At 28.7% G+C, this 23597-nt stretch overlaps 2 protein-coding genes across 4 annotated transcripts in view; one reads left to right on the forward strand and one right to left on the reverse strand.

Annotated features, from left to right (window-relative positions):
- Nucleotides 1–240: 240 nt before the first annotated feature.
- Nucleotides 241–23597, forward strand: part of LOC129918207 (lipopolysaccharide-induced tumor necrosis factor-alpha factor homolog) — a 31249-nt gene continuing 7892 nt past the window's right edge. Inside the window, exon 1 of one of the 3 annotated variants that reach the window (XM_055998626.1) lies at nt 241–593. In XM_055998626.1, coding sequence (XP_055854601.1) covers nt 328–593 — 266 coding nt within the window. In that variant the 5' untranslated portion in view covers nt 241–327. Of the gene's footprint in view, nt 594–9244; nt 9750–13084; nt 13556–23597 lie in introns of those variants that run through there. The other 2 variants (XM_055998606.1, XM_055998620.1) reach the window with 2 other exon arrangements.
- On the reverse strand, nt 16662–21989 carry LOC129918200 (uncharacterized). The gene is made up of 5 exons (XM_055998596.1): nt 21053–21989; nt 20481–20600; nt 17813–18208; nt 17388–17553; nt 16662–17290 (listed from the first exon to the last, which is right to left on the reverse strand). The coding sequence occupies exons 3-5, from the start codon at nt 18023–18025 to the stop codon at nt 16830–16832; spliced, it is 840 nt and encodes a 279-aa protein (XP_055854571.1). The 5' UTR covers nt 18026–18208; nt 20481–20600; nt 21053–21989; the 3' UTR covers nt 16662–16829.

A 23597-nucleotide genomic window follows, 5' to 3' on the forward strand; every position in this document is an offset into this window, starting at 1 on the left:
TTTCGGAAAAATGTTCCCATTATGATAACACAAACCATTTGCTTTAAATTATAAATTTTTAAAGCACCCTCAGGTCATCAAGAGATCATCGTTTTTTTCCATTCTTTTTTATTAATCAACGCAAATAAATACACTCTAGAAGTTTCAAAATATTGACTAAGTATAGTTTACAATTTGATAAGAAAAATTGATATTTACTTTGAGTGACAAATTTTTTTTGAATGGTATCATCAGTTCTGCATTTGAGTTTGTTGTTTTAGTAGTTTAAAACAATTCGCAGAATAAACTTCGAAGAAGCTTCGATATTTTTAAAAAACAAAAATTATAATGGAAAACGAAAAATCATCTAAGGTACCACCAGAATATACTGCTGAAGCTGATCCACCACCAGCATGGACTCCAACACAAAATTATTATCAACAGGAAATGGTTGCACCATCACAGCCTGTTGTTACTGTTGCATCTAATCCACCAGTTGGACCGAAACCAATTCGTTTGACTTGTCCAAGTTGCAGAGCTGATGTTTTGTCAGATATGAAACATGAGCCAACTACTAAAACCCATCTAATGGCATTGCTATTGTTTTGTTTTTTGTGAGTACTTCAAAAACTTTTATACAATTTTATTTTTAGTTCTTTTTCAAGAAAAGTACTTAAGATTTGGTAGGTAATATGATATGATAAGCAAAAAAAATAACTTATTTATTGTTCAAATCTTTTTGTGGTGGGTAATCGGAAATACTTAGAATTTGAATAATTTAATGGTAATTAATCATATTGAAATGTTTATCGATAAGTAGGTACTTATCAAATTTTTGTTTTACGAAGAAAAAAATTAGTAATTGTAATCTGATTTGTACTAAGTTACTAGCAACTTCAGAGAAAAATCAAATTTGGATTAATCAATTATTGAGTACAATTTCCGCTATGTTATTTTGAACCGATTGCTTATGCAACGTAACAAAAATGATAAGAAAAACTTAAAAAAAAAAACAATTTCCCCTGAAAGAATAGATTGAAAAAGTACAAATTTGAAATGTTTGACAATAAAAAAACCCTAAACTTGAATAATGTTAAGACTTAAAATGAGCTTCATCTTATAAACGAAAATAAAATTGGGGCAAATAAATTTCCAGTTGTGATAACCTACAAATATAGTTCAGATAGTCTAAATCTTGGCCCTAACTTCATAAGTCTATCGTTTTTTGTACCCAATTTTTTTTAGGGCAAGTGCATTATGAAAATATTCTCAATTTTTTTCTTCATGGCTTCGTATAACGAGCAAAAAAAGGAGCTCCCGTTTCCGGAACATGCTCGAAGTCTGTTCAACTGTAAAGTCGTCTCAAAAATAGTTATTTTAACCGAGGTTGTTAGAAATCTTTTAGAAATCGTCCAGTTGTCTTGAAGCTTTATCTCGACCAGTAATTAAAGTGATAAAGTGGTGGTATACGAAACAAAGTTGCTTTAGTTCAACTCAAAGTTCAAATATTTCTGGTAAAGCTTATAAAATAGTGCTCACAAACTCACTAAGAAGGTTATAAAACCGTTTGAGCAAAATCGTGTTAAAAATCTTGTAAGAAGAACTCAAAAACGAGATTCTCCTTCAGTTTGCCGGATCTTTAACGATTTCTTTTTTGTGTTTTGGAAAATCTAAAATCTGATTAAATATTGCTGTTAGATTTGCATGCAACAAGTTCTTCTGTATCATATCTATAGAATTCAGTCATCAGAGCCTTTCCATCCTTTTAGCCACTTATTGACACTTCATCTCTCGGAATTCTTACATCCGCAGGACATTGTTTTTGAAATGAGATACTTATTTTGAAAACCTAAAGTTAACAATTGATCGAAAAATGTTTGCAGGTTTTTTTTAATCAAATCCTAGGCTGTTGGAAAATTTCAGACCATTAATACCTATTGGGTGACAAATTTATAAAAATTCCAACGAATTGCTGGCATGCTTGGTCTTCAAAATATTCTTTTTCCGACAGTGTTATTTCTTATTTAGATTGTATTCAACTTACTTATTTTTCTGAGAAGTTTCTATTGGAACTTCCTTAATTTATTAATACCTCTTATGTGCATTGATTTCTTATAAAAAATCAAACCAAGGTTCTTTAAATGATAAACACACACAGAGAAAAATATGACCACCTTAAAACTAACAGATTGCCTAATTGTTTTACTGCCCATATATGTTTTATAAGGAAAACTTATTAAAAGCAACGATTAATAAGGTTTTTCTATAAGGATTTCTTATTATTTCTATAGAGAACATCTTATTAAAATTTGAACGAAAAGTTCATTTATTTTTCAACTTGGCACTAGTACAAAAATCGCGATCAATATTTTCATAGCAGGGCCCTATTGCACCAACCACTTTGCACTTTGCATTTTGCAAATTTGCACTTTAAATTTGCAAATTCTGTTGCACCAAACTCCAATTTGCAAAGAGGAAATTATTTTTTTGAAAAGTAAAACAAAAATTCCTTCTTTGCAAATTTTGTTCCACCAACCACAAATTTGCAAAGCACAAAGTACTTTTCTGAAAAGTGCAAAGTTTTGCCAATTTGCAGAGAATTCTTCGATTTCGTTGCACCAAATTTCATTTGCGGATGGCCATTTCTCGTGTAAAGTTCGGGTATATTAAATGATAATTTAAAATGAATCTCATTGAATGACTTTTTTAAGATAAAGAGTATAGTGAGTGATAGGTACGTGAGTGATGTAAAATTAAGAATGAATTTTGAAATTAGGAATAATTAAATATTGGGAATATTAATCTATGGTTAGTATGTAAAAAGAAGTTGAAGTGGCATTATTAGAATTTGTTGTGTTCTTTTTAAAAATCATTTAGGAACGATTTGTTGTTAGATAATGTTAAATGACTAATTTTTTTTTAGAATAATTCAATTATTTTATTATAACCAAAAATCATGTTTTTATTCAAAATAAATTTGTTCCCATCATTTCAAAAATTCCATTTTAATTTAATTTTTCCGCTGATTAATAAAAGTAATAAAAATGTTTGAATTGTTCATGAAAACCAAACACCTTTTTTCTTAGATCAACAACTCACTAAACTCGTATCATGGAAGTGAGTTGGAAAAAGTTAAGAATCGTGACTATTTGACAAAGGAGTCTAGGAACTATGTCAAATAGTTAGAAATTTTAACTAAACAATAGACCATTTAGTTCGATATTATAAACATAAGTAAACTATTATAAACATAATAAACTATGGTAAACTCTAAATGCCAACCACCTTATTAAAAATTATCCGTCATTCAAAGAATGATTGCAATTTAAAGTTGAAATAATGATATTATATTGATATTAAAAATTCTATTATTTTCTTCTTTAAACAAATTACAGCAAAGCAACAGTCTAAGTAACCATAACCCACAGTACACATACATAATAACGTTGTCAAAATTTGTTTGTCAAAAATGGGCACCAATCTGTCAGGTCGGCCTTTAATTTTTATATTTCAATCGCAGTAAACAGGAAATTTGTTTTTGTTTTAATTTATAAAATGTCATTTAAAAATATTATAAATTGAAAAATAACAAATTTTCTTCGTGTTTCATCGCGGAAAATGGTAAATAATTGTTTAAAAATTAGTGGTGTGCGTGGTTTATCGGTTTTTGTGCGTTTTTCGTCGGTATTTTAAACAATTAAGAATTCGGTAGCTGAAATTGGTCGCCAAAATGTCATGTTTTGACAATCTGGCGACCAATGTCAGTTCGGAATATATTACCTTTTTATGTGTACTGTGACCATAACCAACTAAATTAAAAATGATAGAGTAAAGTACAACAAATTTTCAAAAGATATCGTTGTTTAAGTAAAAAAAGAAGATTTCAACCTTTTTTAACAACGAAAAAATGTTGAAACTATTTATTGCTTTACTTTGCCAATTTTCAAATTACGCAAAGTTCTATTTTAAGTTGGTGCAACGCCCGCACTTTTTGCTTTGCAAAAAAAACATCAAAAATTGCAAAGTGGGGAACTTTTAATTTTTGGTGCAACACTTTGCACTTTTACTTTTCAGAAATTTATTGTTCTGCAAAGTTGCAAAGTTGCAAAATGCAAAGTGGTTGGTGCAATAGGGCCCAGGTCTCCAGTTCGATTCCCGGCCTGGTTGACGTTTTTTTTTTTTTCAAAACCCTACAAATGCAGATTTTAAAACAATAAGGAAAACGCGATTGTTTTAATAAGGTTTCCTTCTTGGATGAAAACCATACAGAAATCTTATTGTTTTTGTTCTATTTTATGTGGTATATTTTTCTCTGTGCATGTTCTCTTAATTTAATAGATTTTCAATTTTGTTGTCGTTTTGTTCTGTCATCAAACCAGTATAATATTTCATGATTGACAACTAGATTCATGTCTTCGAAATTTACTTTTAACAATACATTCTTAAGCCCTTTTAAAGAATATCTCTAGCTTGGTATTCAATACATTTTTAATCGTAATGTGGTTTTTTTCCCAAGTTCTTTTGGTTTGGTATTTTTGTCATCTGATTTCTTCTTTAAGGTGTTCTATTGTTAGTAATTAACGTGGCTTTTAGGCTCGATCTCAATAATTTCAATTTTTTTTTCTAAAAGCTGTCTAATTTAGTGATTACTTAGTTACATCAGTTAATATCTCCCAAAATTCTAGTTTTAAAGAAAATAAAGAAGATAATTTTGATATTCTCGAAAAATTCAAAGCTAGTGTAGAGAATTGAGTTGTTATTTTACTGCTGATAGATCCCTGGTTATTCCAGTTCACCCAGGTGCTCCAGATGCCATTATTTGTTTGTATTATTTTTAAGTTAAAGTTTTCCATACGTAATTCATCTATTAGTCATGTGTACTTCACCCATCTATATCTATTACGATATTCTTTATCTGAAGTGCCTTACCATAAACAAACATTATACAAAATTTATAGATAAAAATAGGCAAAAATACTAGAAAATAAACAAAAGTAAACAAAGTGCGATAAGATATAATACAAATGTTAACTAATTCGATTGGAAATTATTTTGATATGTACAATCTAGGTGAAAATGAAATTTTCAAAATCAATTGTATTCAAGTTTTCAGCTTGATTGAAGGTTTTTTATATTTTGTTTCATTATTTTTGTTGTAATTAAAAATTTAAATAAAATGCAATCACCACCTGTTTATTATACCAGCGTTCCAGTTGGTCCACAACCAAGTCGTGTTGTTTGTCCAAGTTGTAGAGCTGATGTTTTAACAAATTTAAAACATGAACCAACAACAAGGACACATTTAACTGCATGCTGTTTGTTTTTATTTATGTAAGTGATGAAATTATTTTGGATACATTTTCCACCTTGAATAAAATATTTTCTGTTCTTTTTGTGGAAACAAAAATTGTGCTTATTAAAATATTGTGCAGTGTTTAAAAGTATTCAGTTTGTTAAAGTAATTTTTTTAAAAAAGGCGAAAAACTAAAAACAATTGAAGATTTTTTTTTTGTATTAATCAGTAACAAAAGTCTAACAGCCAATGACGCAATTAAAAAAAGTGTGAGTTTTTTGACATTGATTACTTTTGTCAAAACATTGAATACACAAAATACTATCGTGTCTTGTTTTACGTCATTTAGAAATGTTTACAAAAATTTAGTTACTAATTTTCGGCCTTGTTTCTTATCAGGTTAAATTTTTTATCACTAGCTCTTCTGTCTGTACATTAAAGTTTTTCGAAAAAAATCTTAAACAAACCAAGTGAAATATTTATCTACGAGTACGTAGGAGTATGTTTGCTTATCAAAAACTACGTATTAAGTATAAATAATTCTTGAACTTCTTTAAGAAGAAGAATTTTATGACATCATTTTCTCGTACTGACGTATAAACATTGTACTTCTAGTTTGAACAAATTAAGGTTGAAAAACAGAGAAACATTAATTTTTGAGTAAATGGTTTTATAGAAACACACTTCTGGAAAAATACATATTTTGCTACACAGGCCCTAGAATTTCCGCGAAGCTTAAAAATGTTGATTTTCATCTTAAAATAGTTTCCAGTTGAATTTTTTATTTCTAGCACCGAAAAGAGAAACATGAAAAAAATCTTTTAGATAGTATATAGTTTTCTCCAAAAACTTTTGAGTACAATATTTTAGCAGATTTACGGGTCAATCAAGTAAAGTGATTTATAACGAGATTTTTTTTAGAGTAATCACGAATCATCTACACTCTACAGCACTTTATGCATTATTAAACTAACTTTATTCTTTAAATGTTGTTTCATAGAGTTAAGTTATGTATTCATATACATATATCATTTAAAAAAATTATTAAAATTCAAGTGATGCATAAATTTGTCAAAAAAAATTCATTTATAAACCTCTTAAGTTTAAAAAAAAAAAAAAATGTTACGCATACGCCATAGTGAACTTGTTTGTTTTTTTTTAGCAATTTATATGATAGACTCTTTCTTTAATTCTAATTAAATCTTTAAAACTGATGTTACATATTAAAGCAGTAGCGAAAAGATTTTTACATTTTCAGTTATCATTAAATAAAATGCACGACTTGGGTCGCACGTACTTGCTCTTATGCTTAAAGTAACTCTAATGTTAAGGCTTTTTATTCAAGAAAATTAGGAAAAATTTGATATTTTCAAGAAATTTCATAGGTAGTGTAAAAAAACAAAATCTGTTTTTATAATTAATTAAACACCGTCTTAAATGATGTTTAAAAAAAAAAAACAAGTATGCCATTTTATTACTTGTATAAAAAGGTATTTTTAGAAAAAAAATTTCGAAAATCGTAGGAGCCGTTTTTTTTTAAATAATTTTTTATATATAATAAATGTCTAACATTTTTCAAAAAAATAGTTGGTATGCCATTTTGAAGAAATAATTAATTTACACATAAAATTTAAATTTCAAAATTTTTCATTAATTCGTTTTTAAAAAATTAATTTTTCAAAAAAAATTTGAAATATTTTTTAAAAATCCATAAATGCGTTTTTTGAAAATTTTCTAAAATTTTAATATTACTTTTACCTAAACACTTTTGTATAAAAATTTTCAATAAAATCGGGTTAATGTTGTACGAGATATTCAGAAACGAAAAAAACCGTTCTATGACAGGTACCGTTAATAACGGTACAAAAAATATTTTTTTTATTTTAAAAGTTGGCTCTTATGTGTAATACTACACACAAAAATTTTAATCAAAATCGTTAGAGCCGTTTTTGAATAAAATTAACTTTTGTATTTTCGTTATATGGCAGGTACTGTTAGTTTTGGTCATACAAAAAAAATTTCAATTTCCCCTCTAGGGAATCACCAAAAACTGCTAACTACCAAGTTTGAAGAAAATCACTTCACTTGTTTAGGCTGCAGCTCCAGATAGAGACAGACACACAGACAGACAAACAGAATTGCCGGACCTACTTTTTTGGCATTCTCCATCATCGTAATGTCATGTAAAATTGTTATCTCGAGTTCGATTTTTTTTACGAATCCTAAACTTGCCCTATAGTACCTATATCGCAAGTAAAAATGAAGCGGGTTGTCGCATGTTCTCATTGCGTAGCATGTCCTAGAAACTTTAACTCAGCTTTTTTTACTGTCAATTTTTTTTTTTTTCATTCCGGAGTTGTACACTGAGGGAAAAAATAAATTGAAGTTGAAACGTCGTTGTTTCAAAGTTGAACTCCTTTGATTTATGTGACTTTAAGATACGAAATCATCAAAAATTAACCTATTTTCCACGTTGATTTTAAAATGTCCATCTTCAACGCAAAATCATTCCGAATAATAGTTAAATCAATGTGATTTTCATTGATTTCACGTTGTTTTATGGTGGCTTTTCCCTCAGTGTAGTAACCAGTAACCACTTTTTATTATCGCAGAGTCTTGAAATTTGGTAGAATGTTAGATCTGGTAGTTTGAACGTTTTAATATTTGGAAAAAAAACTGGCAATTTTCTCTGAATGAATATGAAACATTATGAAGCATTTTTGAATATCGCAAAGTGCGATGAATTTTTCCACCCTTGGAGATCAAACAATATAATATAATATTAATATAATATATCTTGTAACGAGTGATTGTTAAAATTCCTGCCCTCAATTGGGCACGAAGTAATTTCTTTCTTATCTATCAAGTACTACAACTAATTTAATTAATAATTTGCTATTCATAAAACTGTTATCAGATGATATTGGAAAGAACTTGACTTTTAAAAATCACTTGAAACTAAACATTTTCAATCTTTCGATCTAAAATTGGAAGTAATCAAGTTAAGGTTCTGTATAATCTAGATCCTAACCCACGAAAGATCTAAAGATTGAAGTTTTCCTTTATACACTTTCATTAGTGTGCTGACTCTATGAACTGATTTTAAAATCGGTTTGGCAGTTGCAAAAGCTTTTCAGTTTACAAGAGATAGTTCGAATTGAACTAACTGGGTGCTGTTAAGCCAGACTTACAGAAAAAGTAGAGCAAGCACTTTGCTTATGGAGCTTATTGCCTATAACCTTCGAGAAGAGTACCGCAGCTATATTAACAACGCAAGCTGACGGTGGATTTTCCTTTTCTAATAATTGAAGCCGAGTTATCTTCTTGTTCTTTTTTCTTTCATTCAATGATTGGTTTTTATCAGCTGCTGAAAGTTCTTCGTTTTGATGACTAAATTTCTTTCCATCTTTTAAAAAACTGGCACCACGGATTTATAACAAGCAAGTTGTAGCTAAACGTTTGGGGTACTGTTTTTATCACAATAATTTTCATTTTTTTTTGGGTTAGCAGTCTACGTCCCCTTCAAAGGGCCTTTTGATTCAAATTTTCAACAATTTTGACACATTCAAATGGTATTTATTCTACTACGTTTTGACTTGATAAGTGTTTACACTTTATTGATAAGTGTTGAAAGACTTTTGATTGCCTTTTTTATTATTTTCGAAAAAAGAAAACAAAAATACTTTCATTCGCTCAGAATGACTCATTAATTTAATTAATGTCTTGTATTTGTTCTTGTGTTTTCCCCTGCAACATTAAAAAATTAGTAATTCGAAGCAGCTTTAATATGAAGTGACTCTTTGTTTTTTTTTTTTTTGTATTAAAGAAAACCTAAATTCAATATTTAACCAAATGAATCATAATGAAACGAATTAAACGTTTTATTAATAAACTTTATTGTTGCAATTTTCTTTTATTAACACGAAGTAAAAACACTCTTATCACTTTACTGATAAGATATTATCTGATAATTTTTTTGAATAACCAACTTCCCCTAATTTGTAGATTTCAAAAGAATTGATAAGAAAATATTCCTACCTTCCTAGTAGAATAATGAAACACAATAGATTCAGTTTAAATTCAGTTCTTTCTGAAAACGAAACCCATTTTCGAAATTTCGGTAAAAACACTTTAATTAAATTTTTGCAAAAATGGATAAAAATGGACCACCGCCAGCATATTCATCAACTCAACCTGGTTGGGCATCACAACCACCTCAACAACCACCACCAGCATGGACACCAGCACAAAATTATCAACCAGCACAAACTTATCAACCTGGTTATGGTCAACCAGCACCTCCAGCAGCTGCTGTGATAATATCAAGTCAGCCAACAAATGTGCAATATGTTACACCAGTTGGACCAACTTCATCGAGAGTAACATGTCCATCGTGCAGAGCTGATGTACAAACTCGATTACAACATGAACCAACAACAAACACTCATTTGATGGCATTGTGTCTATTTTGTTTTCTGTGAGTTTTTGGTTATTTTTAAACATTTTTGAAAAGTTATACGGTTTGAAACTGGTTACGTAAGCAATGGCATTGTGCAGAGGGGCTTTTTTGAAACCCTTTATAATCCAAGATAAACTTTAGCTTATCTTGAAGTGAACATTTACCTGCGTCACATCACTGACGCGATGTTGTTCGACAGAAAGACATTCTTCTTAAATTCAATAATTTTGACCAAGTTACGATTAGATAACAATTTATTGCAACCGTTTGATATTGGCTATTGATTTTGTGATTTCAAAATATGATTTTTTTTGTCCATAACCATGTAATTTATTCAAAACTTTACCACTACGCCATTTATGAATTGTTAACTGAACTATTAACCACTGTTTGAACAAAGCTAAGTTATTGTGTGAATATTTTTTCGATGGTCCAATTGTTCAAATGTAATACGAAAACAAACAAACTGAAATGTATTACCAACATTCGAATTTGGTAGATTTTGTTTGTTTTCTTATATGCTTAGTTTAGTAATGAAAAATGCAGGATTTTGAAAATTAACATTTGAAATAAAACAAAAAAATTTGCATTTCCAAGGTGTAAACAAGAAAATTACGGCTATGTAGTTCCCAGAGTACAACTTTTTGACAAGACCTCTCACGAAAGCTACTTTATTTAGAAGCTTTATTGAAAATATACTTTAGATTGTCGCATTCTACTCCATTTCATGCACCTTCTGGTTTACCACAAAGGAGCCATCAAGGTCCACTGCTTTTCCTCTTGACTATCAATGATGTTACTCAAGTGCTCGAATACTCTGTTTACACGGACGCATCTTGTCATCTTCTGATATTAGCTCCTTTCAACGCAACGTTTTTCTCTCTGGTCTGGTGTAAAAAAGTGCTCCTTGAACTTGGCATCAATTGATTTTGCCCGTGATTTAGGAGTTATTTGTGACAAAGAACTTAAATTTCGCTGCCACATTGACAACGTTATCATTTATCAATAAAGTCAATGCAACACTTGGATTTATTAAAAAAAAAATCCCTGGCCCCTACGTAACAAAATCTGTTTTCATCTCACTCGTATGCCCTATTATATGCTTTTAAGGTTTGATCCATACATCACATCTCATTTAATTTAAATCTGCTTGAGTAAAAATAAAAATTGATTTTTTAAAGAAAAAAAAAAACTTGTGGGCAAACAACATCCTACTTTTGAAAAAAAAAAAAAAAATATTTTTTGATCCGTTATTAACGGTACCTGCACATAGAACAGTTTTTTTTTATTTCGGACTTTCTCATAAACGACTTGACCGATTTCAACGAAAATTTTTGTACAAATTTTTTTTAGCAACCTAAATTTTAAAATTTAGAAAAAATTTCAAAATTTGTTTTTGGATTTTTAGGAAAATGTTTCAAAATTTTTTGTTTTGAAAACTGGTTGATAATTTTTTTGAAATTATATTTTTTTGTGTTGAATATGAATTTCTTAAGGATAGAACCAATTTTTTTTTAAATTTTCATTTAATAAAAACTACATATTTTTTTAAAACACGGTTCCTACAAATAAAAAAAAAAATTGTATTCTTTGTTAATGGCGAACTTAGTTTGGAGATTAAAACTTTTAAAAACAATTTTTAATCCTTTTTTATATTTCATATAAAATTATTTATTTATTATATTTATTTATTTATTAAATTTTATTTCTTATAAAATTTTAAAAAACATTCTAAGCAACTTTTACCATAAGAGCAAGTACGTTATCACCTTTATGTATAAACTTTTGTTTATTGTAATTGAATGTTTTTTTTTTCTTTAAATTTTTCTTATAGTTTTAAGTCTAGCTTGTATCACAGAGAACTTATTTCCATGTACATTATGTTAGTTTGAAAGCCACCGCAAATTCCTTCAATAGAGATAAGAATTATTTGTTTTTTTTTTTTTTCGTTGCAATTAAGCCCTTTTGCAATAGAAAACCCTTGAAATTTAATGAACAAGTAAAAAAACAAAATCTATAAATTATATTATTAACCAACCTCTCTTAATTGCTTTTTCTCAGAAAAAAAATATCTGCTCTGTTACATCAATTATACCTTCTCAAATTGCATTACTGGTGCGTAGTTGGCAAGATGATTAAAAAAAAAATAATTCGGAGGTGATAAGAAATAATAAAAAAAAATAAAGAAAAAAATAAAGAAAAAAATAAATAATAATTTCTGTAACACATACGATAAACAATTACTCTCTTCAGATTGGATATGTGGTTTTTCAAGACCAGATAAGAAACAATAATAAACCATATTTGAAAAAAATGCATTACGTTAAAAATATATGTATACAGTAACATAAACAGTCTCATAGTGGACTTCCTGAGAATGAAATTGATATTTTATTTACATTTTAAATCTCACTGAAAAATTTAATAGAAATATTTCAGTCTTAATACACCCTTTGTCGCCTTCATTTTTCGTAGTCGTTTAAAGTATGAAATTAAAGTGAAACTAAATATTCATTTACTATGTCGAATTCAAATTTAACGCCATAGATAGATAGAAGAAGTTTTAACCTTACTGTTATTACTTGATTTTCCTGCAAACAATTTTGTATTTGGATAGCCTGCCACAAGAAAATTAATGTTAGAAGGATAAAAAATCACTTCCTCCGAAATAATTTTTTTCTTCAATTTCGATATAGAAATTTTTTGTACCAAGACTGTTTTGTTTTGATACACCCTGTTAAAAAGAGTAAATTTTAATGGTGTATTGAAATACTTGCTGAAAAAGCTGAAGTGACAAATAATGTATGTAAACAAATTTTAATTAAAAATCTATTTTCTATCCTTCACACGATCAATTTTTTACCGGAATAACTCAGAAAACCTTTTTGTTGAGTGTTAAAAAAGATGATGATGATGTTTAAAATTCAACTTTCACTAAATTTCGTTTCAATTTCCTTATTTCGGAATTATTTCATTTTATATTAAATAAAAGTGGTCCTAAATGGCTTCCGTGTGGAACTCCAGATTAAAAATTTATTTGCTTCGAAACACTCTTTTTATAGATGGCATTTCTTTAGAAAAATTTATTCTTGCATCAGCAAGAACGTGCAACAAGGTCGTATATTTATTTTTGTAAGCTGTTGCTAAAAACAAATTTCAAACTTAACTCTACCTAAATATTACCAATAAGAGAGGCTTGTCCAATTATTGTTGAATTTTTTTTTTTTTAATATTATTTGATAATAATCGCTGTATAGATGATTTGTTTACTGTTGATTTTTTCTTAAATTTCTTTATATGTTTATATAAGCTTAATTCTATCCGCTAACTCATACAATTACATTGAGTCTCTGATTATAGTTATCGTATAACACTCTGAGAAAAAATTTGCATTACGTTTTGGGTTCTTCCCCGGATATAATGAATTAAAAAAAAAAAAACTTCTGATATGCATATGTGGTGTACAAAACAGTTAATCATTTTTAATGATCAGTGTTAAACGGTCCCTTGTCGAAGTCGGTATAACTTTTTCAAATCAAAAGCAAATAAATTATGCCAAATTCAAAAAATCCATATCAACCAAATATGCAATTAGACGGTTGGAGTCCACCTCAACATCAACAACAGCAACCAATTCAACAACAACGACAACAACCTGAACCAATGGTTATTGTAACCCAACCACAAGGCATACAATATGCACCAGTCGGTCCAAATTCAATGAGAATGCAATGTCCATCTTGCAGAGCTGATATTAAGACTCGCGTTAAACATAAGGCTACATCGAACACACATTGTTGGGCTTGTGGGTTGTGTATTTGTCTGTGAGTTTTTTTATGTTTAAATTTAATATAAAATATAGTTTTTATCTCGAAAAACATGTACCTAACAAAAAATAGTGCAAAAATTTATCTAAAAAGTTGTTCGTGTTCTAAGATTTTTGGAATCCTAACCTAACCAAGATTAAAAAAAATGAAAAAGAAAATGAAACGAAAATGAAATTTTCTAAATTAGGTACATAAAACCCCGACCCGTAATTTGTTTTTATTGTCTCCATTTTAAAATTTAAATCTGAACTTGAAATTTATATAAATAATGACTCATGATAACAATCAAATCAATTGTTCCACGGTGGCTTTCAATCTTTAAAAAAATACACCTTTTCACCCAAAATATTTGTATACACTTTGAACACTTGATTGCCATTGCAAACGAAAAATTTTTTCAATTATTAAAAAAGTGTTTTCGGAAAAATTTATTACTTAATGGTCTCTTAAGAATAGTTAAACTTAAAAATGTAATATTCCTACAGGTTTTCCTAGATATAATTGAGGACTGACTTTGAAAACGGGATAAAAGCTCTTTTTGTCGATTCTCAGAAAATCGAAAAAAACAAAATCGTGATTACTATTTTCAGATATCATCAATTTTCAAAATCCAATTTGTGGTATCAATTTGCTTATTTTATTCAATCTGAGCTGGTTAAATTAAACGTTGGATTGTGAAGAACAGATAAACATACCTAAATAATTTGAAGAAAAAGTGAAAAGTGACAGGTGTAATTGAGGAGTGACTTTTTAAAGAGGGATACTCTTTTGAAAAGTCACTCCTTAGGCATTTATTAAAACATACAAATTTTTCAATACCAAGTGCTATTTATGACTTTTCGTATATCTCGAAAATAAAATGTTGAAAAATGTTTAGGGATACAAACGTTTTCGAGATATGATATTTTCGAAACTTTATGTCGTTGTTTTTTCATTTAATATTGGGCTATATCTTGAGTAATAAAAAAAATTCTTGCAGTACTTTTGGGTTTTTATTTGAAAAAAGAAAATGCTCTTATTTTTAAGGGGGGAAATCCCTCTGGACGACACCTTTTTAAATATTTTTTTATGAAAAACTGAAAGCACTTATTGAAATTTGGAAAAAGACAAGATATTACTGACATTATTAAGTATTGAAAAAAATTTTTTTGAAATGAAAAAATAACAAAATGGCGGCTCTGGAGCCTTTCAAAGTTGACGCCTCTAGTTTACGCCGTGCAATGCACAGGTCCAGGAAATAATCTAAAATCAAAAAGGAAATTTTTTTCCGTTAGATGATATTAGTACGCATTGCATGAACCTAAATTTATATTTTTTAAATGAAAAATAAAAATTAGAAATCAAAAAAACGAAAAAAACGATGTTTTTTTTACAAAGAAGTAGTTAAAAAAAATATTTACTGTACAAATTTTATTCAACTTTTAGGTTCATGTTGTGGCCAATAAGTTAAGGAGTAATTTGCTTCAAATTTCAAGTCGATAGCTTCATTAGTTTTTGAGTTATATTGCACGGCGCGGAAAAAAACTAGTTTCGAAAAAATTGCGTTTAAAGTTTTCGTTTTCGTACTATGGTACACCCAGAGAAAAGTCGGTGTAAAATTAGCCTATTTCGGGGGCTAACTCTGCTTAGGACTAAGGCAATTTTGGGGTTGCTTAGTCCTAGGCTAATTCTGCCTATTTTCCTAAGGCAAATCGAAAATTTTCAAATTTACCTAAATCCTAACATAAAATTTACCTATCTTACCTATTTCCTAAGGTGATTTAAAATTTCCCCTCCGAAGTTTTACCTATTTCCTAAGGTGAATTAGCTTAGTCCTAGGTTGATTTTACGTATTTTCTAAGGTGATTTAGCTTAGGCCTAGGCAGATTTTACCTAGTTTCTAAGGTGATTTAGCTTAGGCCTAGGCAGATTTTACCTATTTCCTAAGGTGAATTACATTTTCCGAATTCAATTTTACCTATTTCCTAAGGTGAATTACCTTAGTCCTAGGCTGATTTTACCTAGTTTCTAAGGTGATTTAGCTTAGGCCTAGGCAGATTTTACCTAGTTTCTAGGGTGATTTAGCTTATTCCTAGGCAGATTTTACCTAGTTTCTAAGGTGATTTAGCTTATTCCTAGGCAGATTTTACCTATTTCCTAAGGTGAATTACATTTTCGGAATTCAATTTTACCTATTTCCTAAGGTGAATTACCTTAGTCCTAGGCTGATTTTACCTAGTTTCTAAGGTGATTTAGCTTAGGCCTAGGCAGATTTTACCTAGTTTCTAGGGTGATTTAGCTTATTCCTAGGCAGATTTTACCTATTTCCTAAGGTGAATTAGCTTATTCCTAGGCTAATTTTACCTATTTCCTAAGGTGAATTACCTTATTCCTAGGCAGATTTTACCTTATTCCTAGGTAATTTTTACCTATTTCCTTAGGTGAATTACCTTATTCTCAGGCAGATTTTACCTATTTCCTAAGGTGAATTACCTTATTCCTAGGCAGATTTTACCTTATTCCTAGGTAATTTTTACCTATTTCCTAAGGTGAATTACCTTATTCCTAGGCAGATTTTACCTTATTCCTAGGTAATCTTTACCTATTTCCTTAGGTGAATTACCTTATTCCTAGGTAATTTTTACCTATTTCCTAAGGTGAATTACCTTATTCCTAGGCAGATTTTACCTTATTCCTAGGTAATCTTTACCTAGTTCCTTAGGTGAATTACCTTATTCCTAGGTAATTTTTACCTATTTCCTTAGGTGAATCCATAGCTGAAAAAAATCCTTTTTGAAAAAAAGAAAAAAATCATGTAATTTTATAATTATAAATATAATTTATTTTCGTTTTGTTTGTTTAAACATAAATTACTCTTAGATTAAATATAAATTACTCTTAGATTTTTTAATGGAAGAACATGCTTTCTTTTTACAAACTCACTTCAGCAATACATTAAATACAGTACTGGACAAAATAAAATACGCACTATCCGAACTTTCACATTTATGCTATTCTCGCTCCCCAAGTTATCAATAAAATAATCTTTAGTGAGAACTTAAATTAAGAACTTAAGTTATTTTCTCTCTCGTTTCAAGCATTTTTTTCATTATTTCGACAGAACCGTATAAGGATAGTATTAGACTTTCTTAATCACTACTTTAGAATATTTTATTGATGACTTGGGGAGCGAGAAAAGCATAAATAAGAAAGTTCGGATAGTGCGTATTTTATTTTGTCCAGTACTGTATATGTAGAACATGGACTGTACAAAATAATACATTGATATAATTTAATTAATTAATGCATTTATATCATTTAGTAAAGTTGAAACAGAAGGTATTTTTTTACCGTCTTGAATATTAAAGAAAAACATTTGTATAAAAACCCATACCGAAAAACACTGTGGAGGGTATTGAATATTTAATACATAAACGAGCTTTAAATAAAAAATAATGCAGTCCAAATAAGTATCTAATTTAAACATAATATTGTCCAAGGACACATAAAAATTATTATAATGAAATCTCTCACCAACAACAATTATTAGGGGCTGAAGTTTTGTTTTCGATTTTAAACATTCCTCCCTTTTTATTTTTAGCATAGGTTCGACCTGGCCTGCACATTCCACTTCCAGAGTGAAAGATGATTTTGAATCTTCAATTGTAAATTTCTTCAATTTACCATTAAACTGCTGCGATGATGGAGGCAACACTCCATGTAACAGAGTTGCATAGCCAATATTGACGTTATCTGAAAATAAATTAATACGTCATAAGTAAAAAATAATTAAAAAATTAAAATAAAACAGAATTTAAAAAAAAGAGTTTAAATAAAAACAAGGTTCTACCTATGTCAAGGTCGTCAATATTCTCCCTGAATTCATTGAGGAATGATTTAAGAGCGCTGCACTTGATCCTCGCTGTGAACAATTCTAGGGCTATTTTCGAAAATTGTTCCCATTTGGTGAAGTCGAGCCCATTATTCGGTTTTATAAAATTGTAATCCATGGCAATCTGTTAATAGACAGAATAAAACATACTATTATGTAGAAGATTATAGATATTGTGTACATCAATGTAATTAATTAAAGTTGAAGAAATTTTTTAGTGATATAAAATATATACACAGTTTATATAACTGAAAATACTCTTTTATCCTAATTTAATTGGCTTATATCAAAAATGGTTACATCAGAAAGCGTCGAGCGCTTTAACAAAATGCGCTCTACGCTTTTTGATCTTATAAAAACCTATTAAAAACGAATGTTCTTACCAGTTCTGGCGCTCGTGAATATTTGTAAAGCGGCCACTCCTGAAGGACTGTCTGGAGGTCAATGTCAGAGCTTTGGGAAATCATATCCCTCCTGAATGGCATAGTTTGTTTCCATTGTTTAGTAACTTTTTCCCAGTCCCGGTTTTGTTTCAGCTCGTCGCACACCCTTTGCATCTCGGTTTCTGTAGGAAACATTTTTACGACCTCTGCCATGTACGACCCCTAAATGTCTTTTGTATGAAGATAATCCATTAAATATTTGTTGACATGATTTGTCAAAGCATTTCAAATTGCTTTTTTTATCACAACCATGTAGAATTTTCAAATGCATGAATAATTTTTTTAAGCAATTAAATTCTTCTGAGCAGATAACGCAATGCATTTTCAACTTGTTGACTGTAATAAGAATAAGAATTGTTTTTTTTTATTTCGGAACTAAATCTATTAAGTATTTTAATTTCAAAAAGAATTATCTTAGTCATTTAATAGTAGTGATGGAAACTATCGAATGATTTGAACTATCGATAGTTAGTAACTGAATGATTTGAACTATCGGATAGTTCATTCATCCATTCATTCATTTATTCATTCGGATAAAAACTATCAAATAAACTATCACATAAAAAAAATCATTCGAATGAAAAAACTATCGTTGAAGAAAACTATTCAAATGAAAAAACTATCGTTTGAAAAAACTATTCAAATGAAAAAACTATCGTTTGAAAAAACTATTCGAATGAAAAAACTATCGTTTAAGAAAACTATTCAAATGAAAAAACTATCGTTTAAGAAAACTATTCAAATGAAAAAACTATCGTTTGAAAAAACTATTCAAATGAAAAAACTATCGTTTGAAAACACTATTCGAATGAAAAAACTATTCAAATGAAAAAACTATCGTTTGAAAACACTATTCGAATGAAAAAACTATTCGAATGAAAAAACTATCGTTTGAAAACACTATTCGAATGAAAAAACTATCGTTTAAGAAAACTATTCAAATGAAAAAACTATCGTTTGAAAACACTATTCGAATGAAAAAACTATTCAAATGAAAAAACTATCGTTTGAAAACACTATTCGAATGAAAAAACTATTCAAATGAAAAAACTATCGTTTGAAAACACTATTCGAATGAAAAAACTATCGTTTAAGAAAACTATTCAAATGAAAAAACTATCGTTTGAAAAAACTATTCAAATGAAAAAACTATCGTTTGAAAAACTATTCAAATGAAAAAACTACCGTTTGAAAAAACTATTCGAATGAAAAAACTATCGTTTGAAAAAACTATTCGAATGAAAAAACTATTCGAATGAAAAAACTATTCGAATGAAAAAACTATCGTTTGAAAACACTATTCGAATGAAAAAACTATCGTTTAAGAAAACTATTCAAATGAAAAAACTATCGTTTAAGAAAACTATTCAAATGAAAAAACTATCGTTTAAGGAAACTATTCAAATGAAAAAAACTATCGTTTGAAAAAACTATTCAAATGAAAAAACTATCGTTTGAAAAACTATTCAAATGAAAAAACTACCGTTTGAAAAAACTATTCGAATGAAAAAACTATCGTTTGAAAAAACTATTCGAATGAAAAAACTATTCGAACGAAAAAACTATTCGAATGAAAAAACTATCGTTTGAAAACACTATTCGAATGAAAAAACTATCGTTTAAGAAAACTATTCAAATGAAAAAAACTATCGTTTAAGAAAACTATTCAAATGAAAAAACTATCGTTTGAAAAAACTATTCAAATGAAAAAACTATCGTTTGAAAAACTATTCAAATAAAAAAACTACCGTTTGAAAAACTATTCGAATGAAAAAACTATCGTTTGAAAAAACTATTCAAATGAAAAAACTATCGTTTGAAAAACTATTCAAATGAAAAAACTATCATTTGAAAAAACTATTCGAATGAAAAAACTATCGTTTGAAAAAACTATTCAAATGAAAAAACTATCGTTTGAAAAACTATTCAAATGAAAAAACTACCGTTTGAAAAACTATTCGAATGAAAAAACTATCGTTTAAGAAAACTATTCAAATGAAAAAAACTATCGAATAAAAAAATATCAATTAAAAAAATTATTCGAATGAAAATATAATAACTAAATAAATGAATGAATGAATTATTTATCGAATGAATGAATATTTTAAATTTATATTTTAAATTCATAGTTTTTCTTTTTATTGGATAGTTCCCATCACTATTTAATAGTTCGGGGCCAATTGAAAAATTATTATAGCTCATAGAAAAAAAGTAGAATAATCCTTAGATCAAGAATAAGAATGATTTGAAGAACTGAAATGTTTAATTCAAAATGATAAAGTTTTCAAACTTGACTCAGTAGCTGCCGAGTAGAAGTGAGAAAGTTTCTTACTTTAAAATTGTTTCAAATCAAACTTTGTAATTTTTAATTATACAACAAAATCGATTGCGATTAAAGTTAAAGATAAAATTGTAGATTGCAAATTTAACTAAGTTTTGTTACAAATTTAGATATGAAATTCAAAAAATTGTGTTTAATGGGGTTGGATTTTGTTAAGCTGCAAAGCAATCAGCTAACAAAACTTAAAAAAGCAATAAAAACTTTCTGTGGACATATTCTTCTATATCGCTAGTACTTAAATACCTAATCATTGATTGAAAATCATACCCTTTGACTCCTGACCAATCTTGTTGAAGTTTTTTCACGTTTCTTCTATCAGCTTTGTTTTGGGTCTTATTTTGCGTGAAGGAATGGTGATTTTTAAATTGTTGATCGGCTTTAATGAGTCTATATGAAAGTATAGAGACAAAATTTTATTAGAGTTAAGAAAAAAATAAGTATTTTAAAATTGAACAAAATGAACCACGTAAGTAAGTAACTGGGTCAAATTGGTCTTCGAATTGAGTTCATGTAAAATGAATTTGGACTTTGTGAAGCTGCTGAGTTATCAGCTCCCAAAAGTAAAAAAAAAAAAACAATTAAAACTTTTCGATGGACCAATTCTTATATCTTTCAGCTGGGTACAAATGGGTTTTGAGTACTGATCTATTTATTTTTATAGGAATGATTTGCTCTATCTTGATATTTTTGATGCCCAATGATAGAGAATAAAGAGTTTATTGTGCAAAACCCGAAGATTACAACTTTGTGACTTAATCCCTTTGTACCCGGCGGCATAGATATATGACTAGTACATATACTTAAAAATCTAATCATTTATTGAAATTTGAAAATCATACCTTTTTCTTTATCTCCTGACCAATGTTGTTGAAGTTTTTTTCACGTTTCTTCTATCAGCTCTTGTTTTGGGTCTTATTTTACGTCAAGGAATGGTGATTTTTAAATTGTTGATCGGCTTTAATGAGTCTATATGTAAAGTATAGGGAAAAAATTTTAATAGAGTTAAAAAAAAAAACAAGTATTTTAAAATTGAACAAAATGAACCACGTAAGTAAGTAACTGGGTCAAATTGGTCTTCGAATTGAGTTCATGTAAAATGAGTTTGGACTTTGTGAAGCTGCTGAGTTATCAGCTCCCAAAAGTAAAAAAAAAAAAAACAATTAAAGCTTTTCGGTGGACAAATTCTTATGACTTTTGCGCTGGGTACAAAGGGGTTTTCAGTACAGATCGGTTTATTTTTATAGAAATGATTTGCTCTAGCTTTATGTTTTTGATGCGCAATGAAAGAGAATAAAGTGTTTATTGTTGAAAACCCGAAGATTACAACTTTTTGACTTAATCACTTTGTACCCGGCGGCATAGATATACATATATAGGGCTAGTACTTAAAAATCTAATCATTGATTGAAATCATACCTATTTCTTTGACTCCTGACCAATCTTGTTTTCGTTTTTTCACGTTTCTTTAATGAGTCTATATGTAAGAAAAACAATTTTAATAGATAAGAAAAAATTAAGTATTTTAAAATTGAACAAAATGAAGCCAGAAACTCATTGAATTCAAACATATAAGTATATAGATTCAAAATTCAGAGCAAATACTTTCTATGGGCATAAAATTATAAATGCCTGGTACTTAAATGGCAAAATAATGATATGTAATTATGTACAAAGCATACCTTTTGTTCCAATTTTCAAGCGTTGCCTCTTGATTTTTTGGTTAGTTTTTTTTTTTTTTCGATTTCGTTTTATTTAAAAAAGGTATAATCATGCCGTCTGCCGCGCTGCTTTAATGCAATATTCATAGTTATAATTTTTAAATCACAGAATTATCTTTATGGACAGAAGCAAAGATCAAATAAAAAAGGAAACTTGCCCAAAATAAAACTTATTTTGTAAGATAAATTTAATTTAACGGAGTAGTTCACACGATTTGTATTATTAAATAAATAAAAAAGAAATGTTGAATAAGTACTTTACTCCCAGTGAAATAAAAATGCAAATATATAATGATAAAATTGTAAAAAAGATTGTTGCTTTACTTACTTACTTACTTTGATATATTTTCCAAAACGCTTGTTTTAATTAACTGGTTCACAGTATTTATGTCTTCTTTTCTTTGTTTTTCCTTGGTTATTGATATTATAATTCACTTTTTAAAACAATTTTTACACGTTTAATATTTCTTAGCAGTAAACTGAACTGCACGCCATGAATTTACGAAGAGAATCATGTGCAAGCACGCTTTCTAACGGGATCTGAGAACGAATTTACCTTAGGCCTAAGGCAATTCCAAAAATCTAACACAAAATCACCTTAGGTCCTAGGTAAAAAGCGAAAATTTACCTTAGGACTAAGGCAATTCTAACAAAACTAACACAAAATCACCTTAGTTCTAAGGTGATTTGATGGCGTCACTAAAAAATTAGCTTAGGCCTAAGGTAAATTTAGCTTAGAACCTAGGTAAATTTAGCTTAGATCTAGGTAAATTTATGTTAGATCCTAAGGTAAAATTGGCTTAGGCCTAGGTAAAATTAGCTTGGGTAAAAATTATAACTAATAATTTTGGAGGGAAAACAAGACATGAGCGTATCTTTAAGGGGCATTTTGGGTATAAAGTGAAGAAGAATAAAAGCAAGTGAAGCAGGGTAACAAATGCATATTTTGGTTATTTTCGTTCGTTTATATTTACATTGCGAAAAGTAGGACAAAGGCGTCAAATAGTCAACTAATAATGTAAATTACTTTTAATTAACAGATAAATGAATTTAATAGTTTAAGGTGAATTTACCTTAGATCCATAAGTAAAATTAGGTTAGGCCTAGGCAAAATTACCTAAGGCCTTGGTAAACTTAGCTTAGGCCTTGGTAAAATTAGCTTAGGCCTTGGTAAAATTAGCTTAGGCTTAGGTAAAATTTGATTTGGTAAAAGTTATAATAGAATAATAGTGGCGGGAAATTCAGACACGGGCGCATCCTTAAGGGGTATTTGGGGCAATAATTGAAAAAAGTAAATCATTATAATCATTTTACATTTTTACTGCATTTGTCACATAAATCTTATTTCTGACAATCAATTTTTCAATACATGTATTCTTGATTTTTGTTTTGGTTTTCTTTATTATTCATAAAGTTTACGCGACTTTTAACTAGAACTATTATTTGACTTTGTTAAAATTAGAGTGAACAAAATTTCTCAAAAATTATATTTTCAAGTTTTCCTAGTTACATTTTGGTGATCCCAAACATCTGATTTGATGAATATTATGGAATATTATACAATTTTCGTATTTATTTAAAACACATTATTTATTACCAAAAAGCACACATTATGCGCTGTTTCATTTAGTTATGTCTCTATCGTTCCAAAGCTTGAGTCACTCTA

The sequence above is a fragment of the Episyrphus balteatus genome, chromosome 1 (assembly GCF_945859705.1).
Source record: "Episyrphus balteatus chromosome 1, idEpiBalt1.1, whole genome shotgun sequence".
Classification (NCBI taxonomy): Eukaryota; Metazoa; Arthropoda; class Insecta; order Diptera; family Syrphidae; genus Episyrphus; species Episyrphus balteatus.

Excerpts from the sequence above, each read along its gene's own strand:
- LOC129918200 (XM_055998596.1), bottom strand. The coding sequence starts at position 18,025 with ATGGCAGAGGTCGTAAAAATGTTTCCTACAGAAACCGAGATGCAAAGG. Across the intron at positions 17,554-17,812 it reads ATTCACGAGCGCCAGAACTG|ATTGCCATGGATTACAATTT; the intron begins GTAAGAACATTC and ends GTCTATTAACAG. Across the intron at positions 17,291-17,387 it reads TATTGACGACCTTGACATAG|ATAACGTCAATATTGGCTAT; the intron begins GTAGAACCTTGT and ends ATTTATTTTCAG.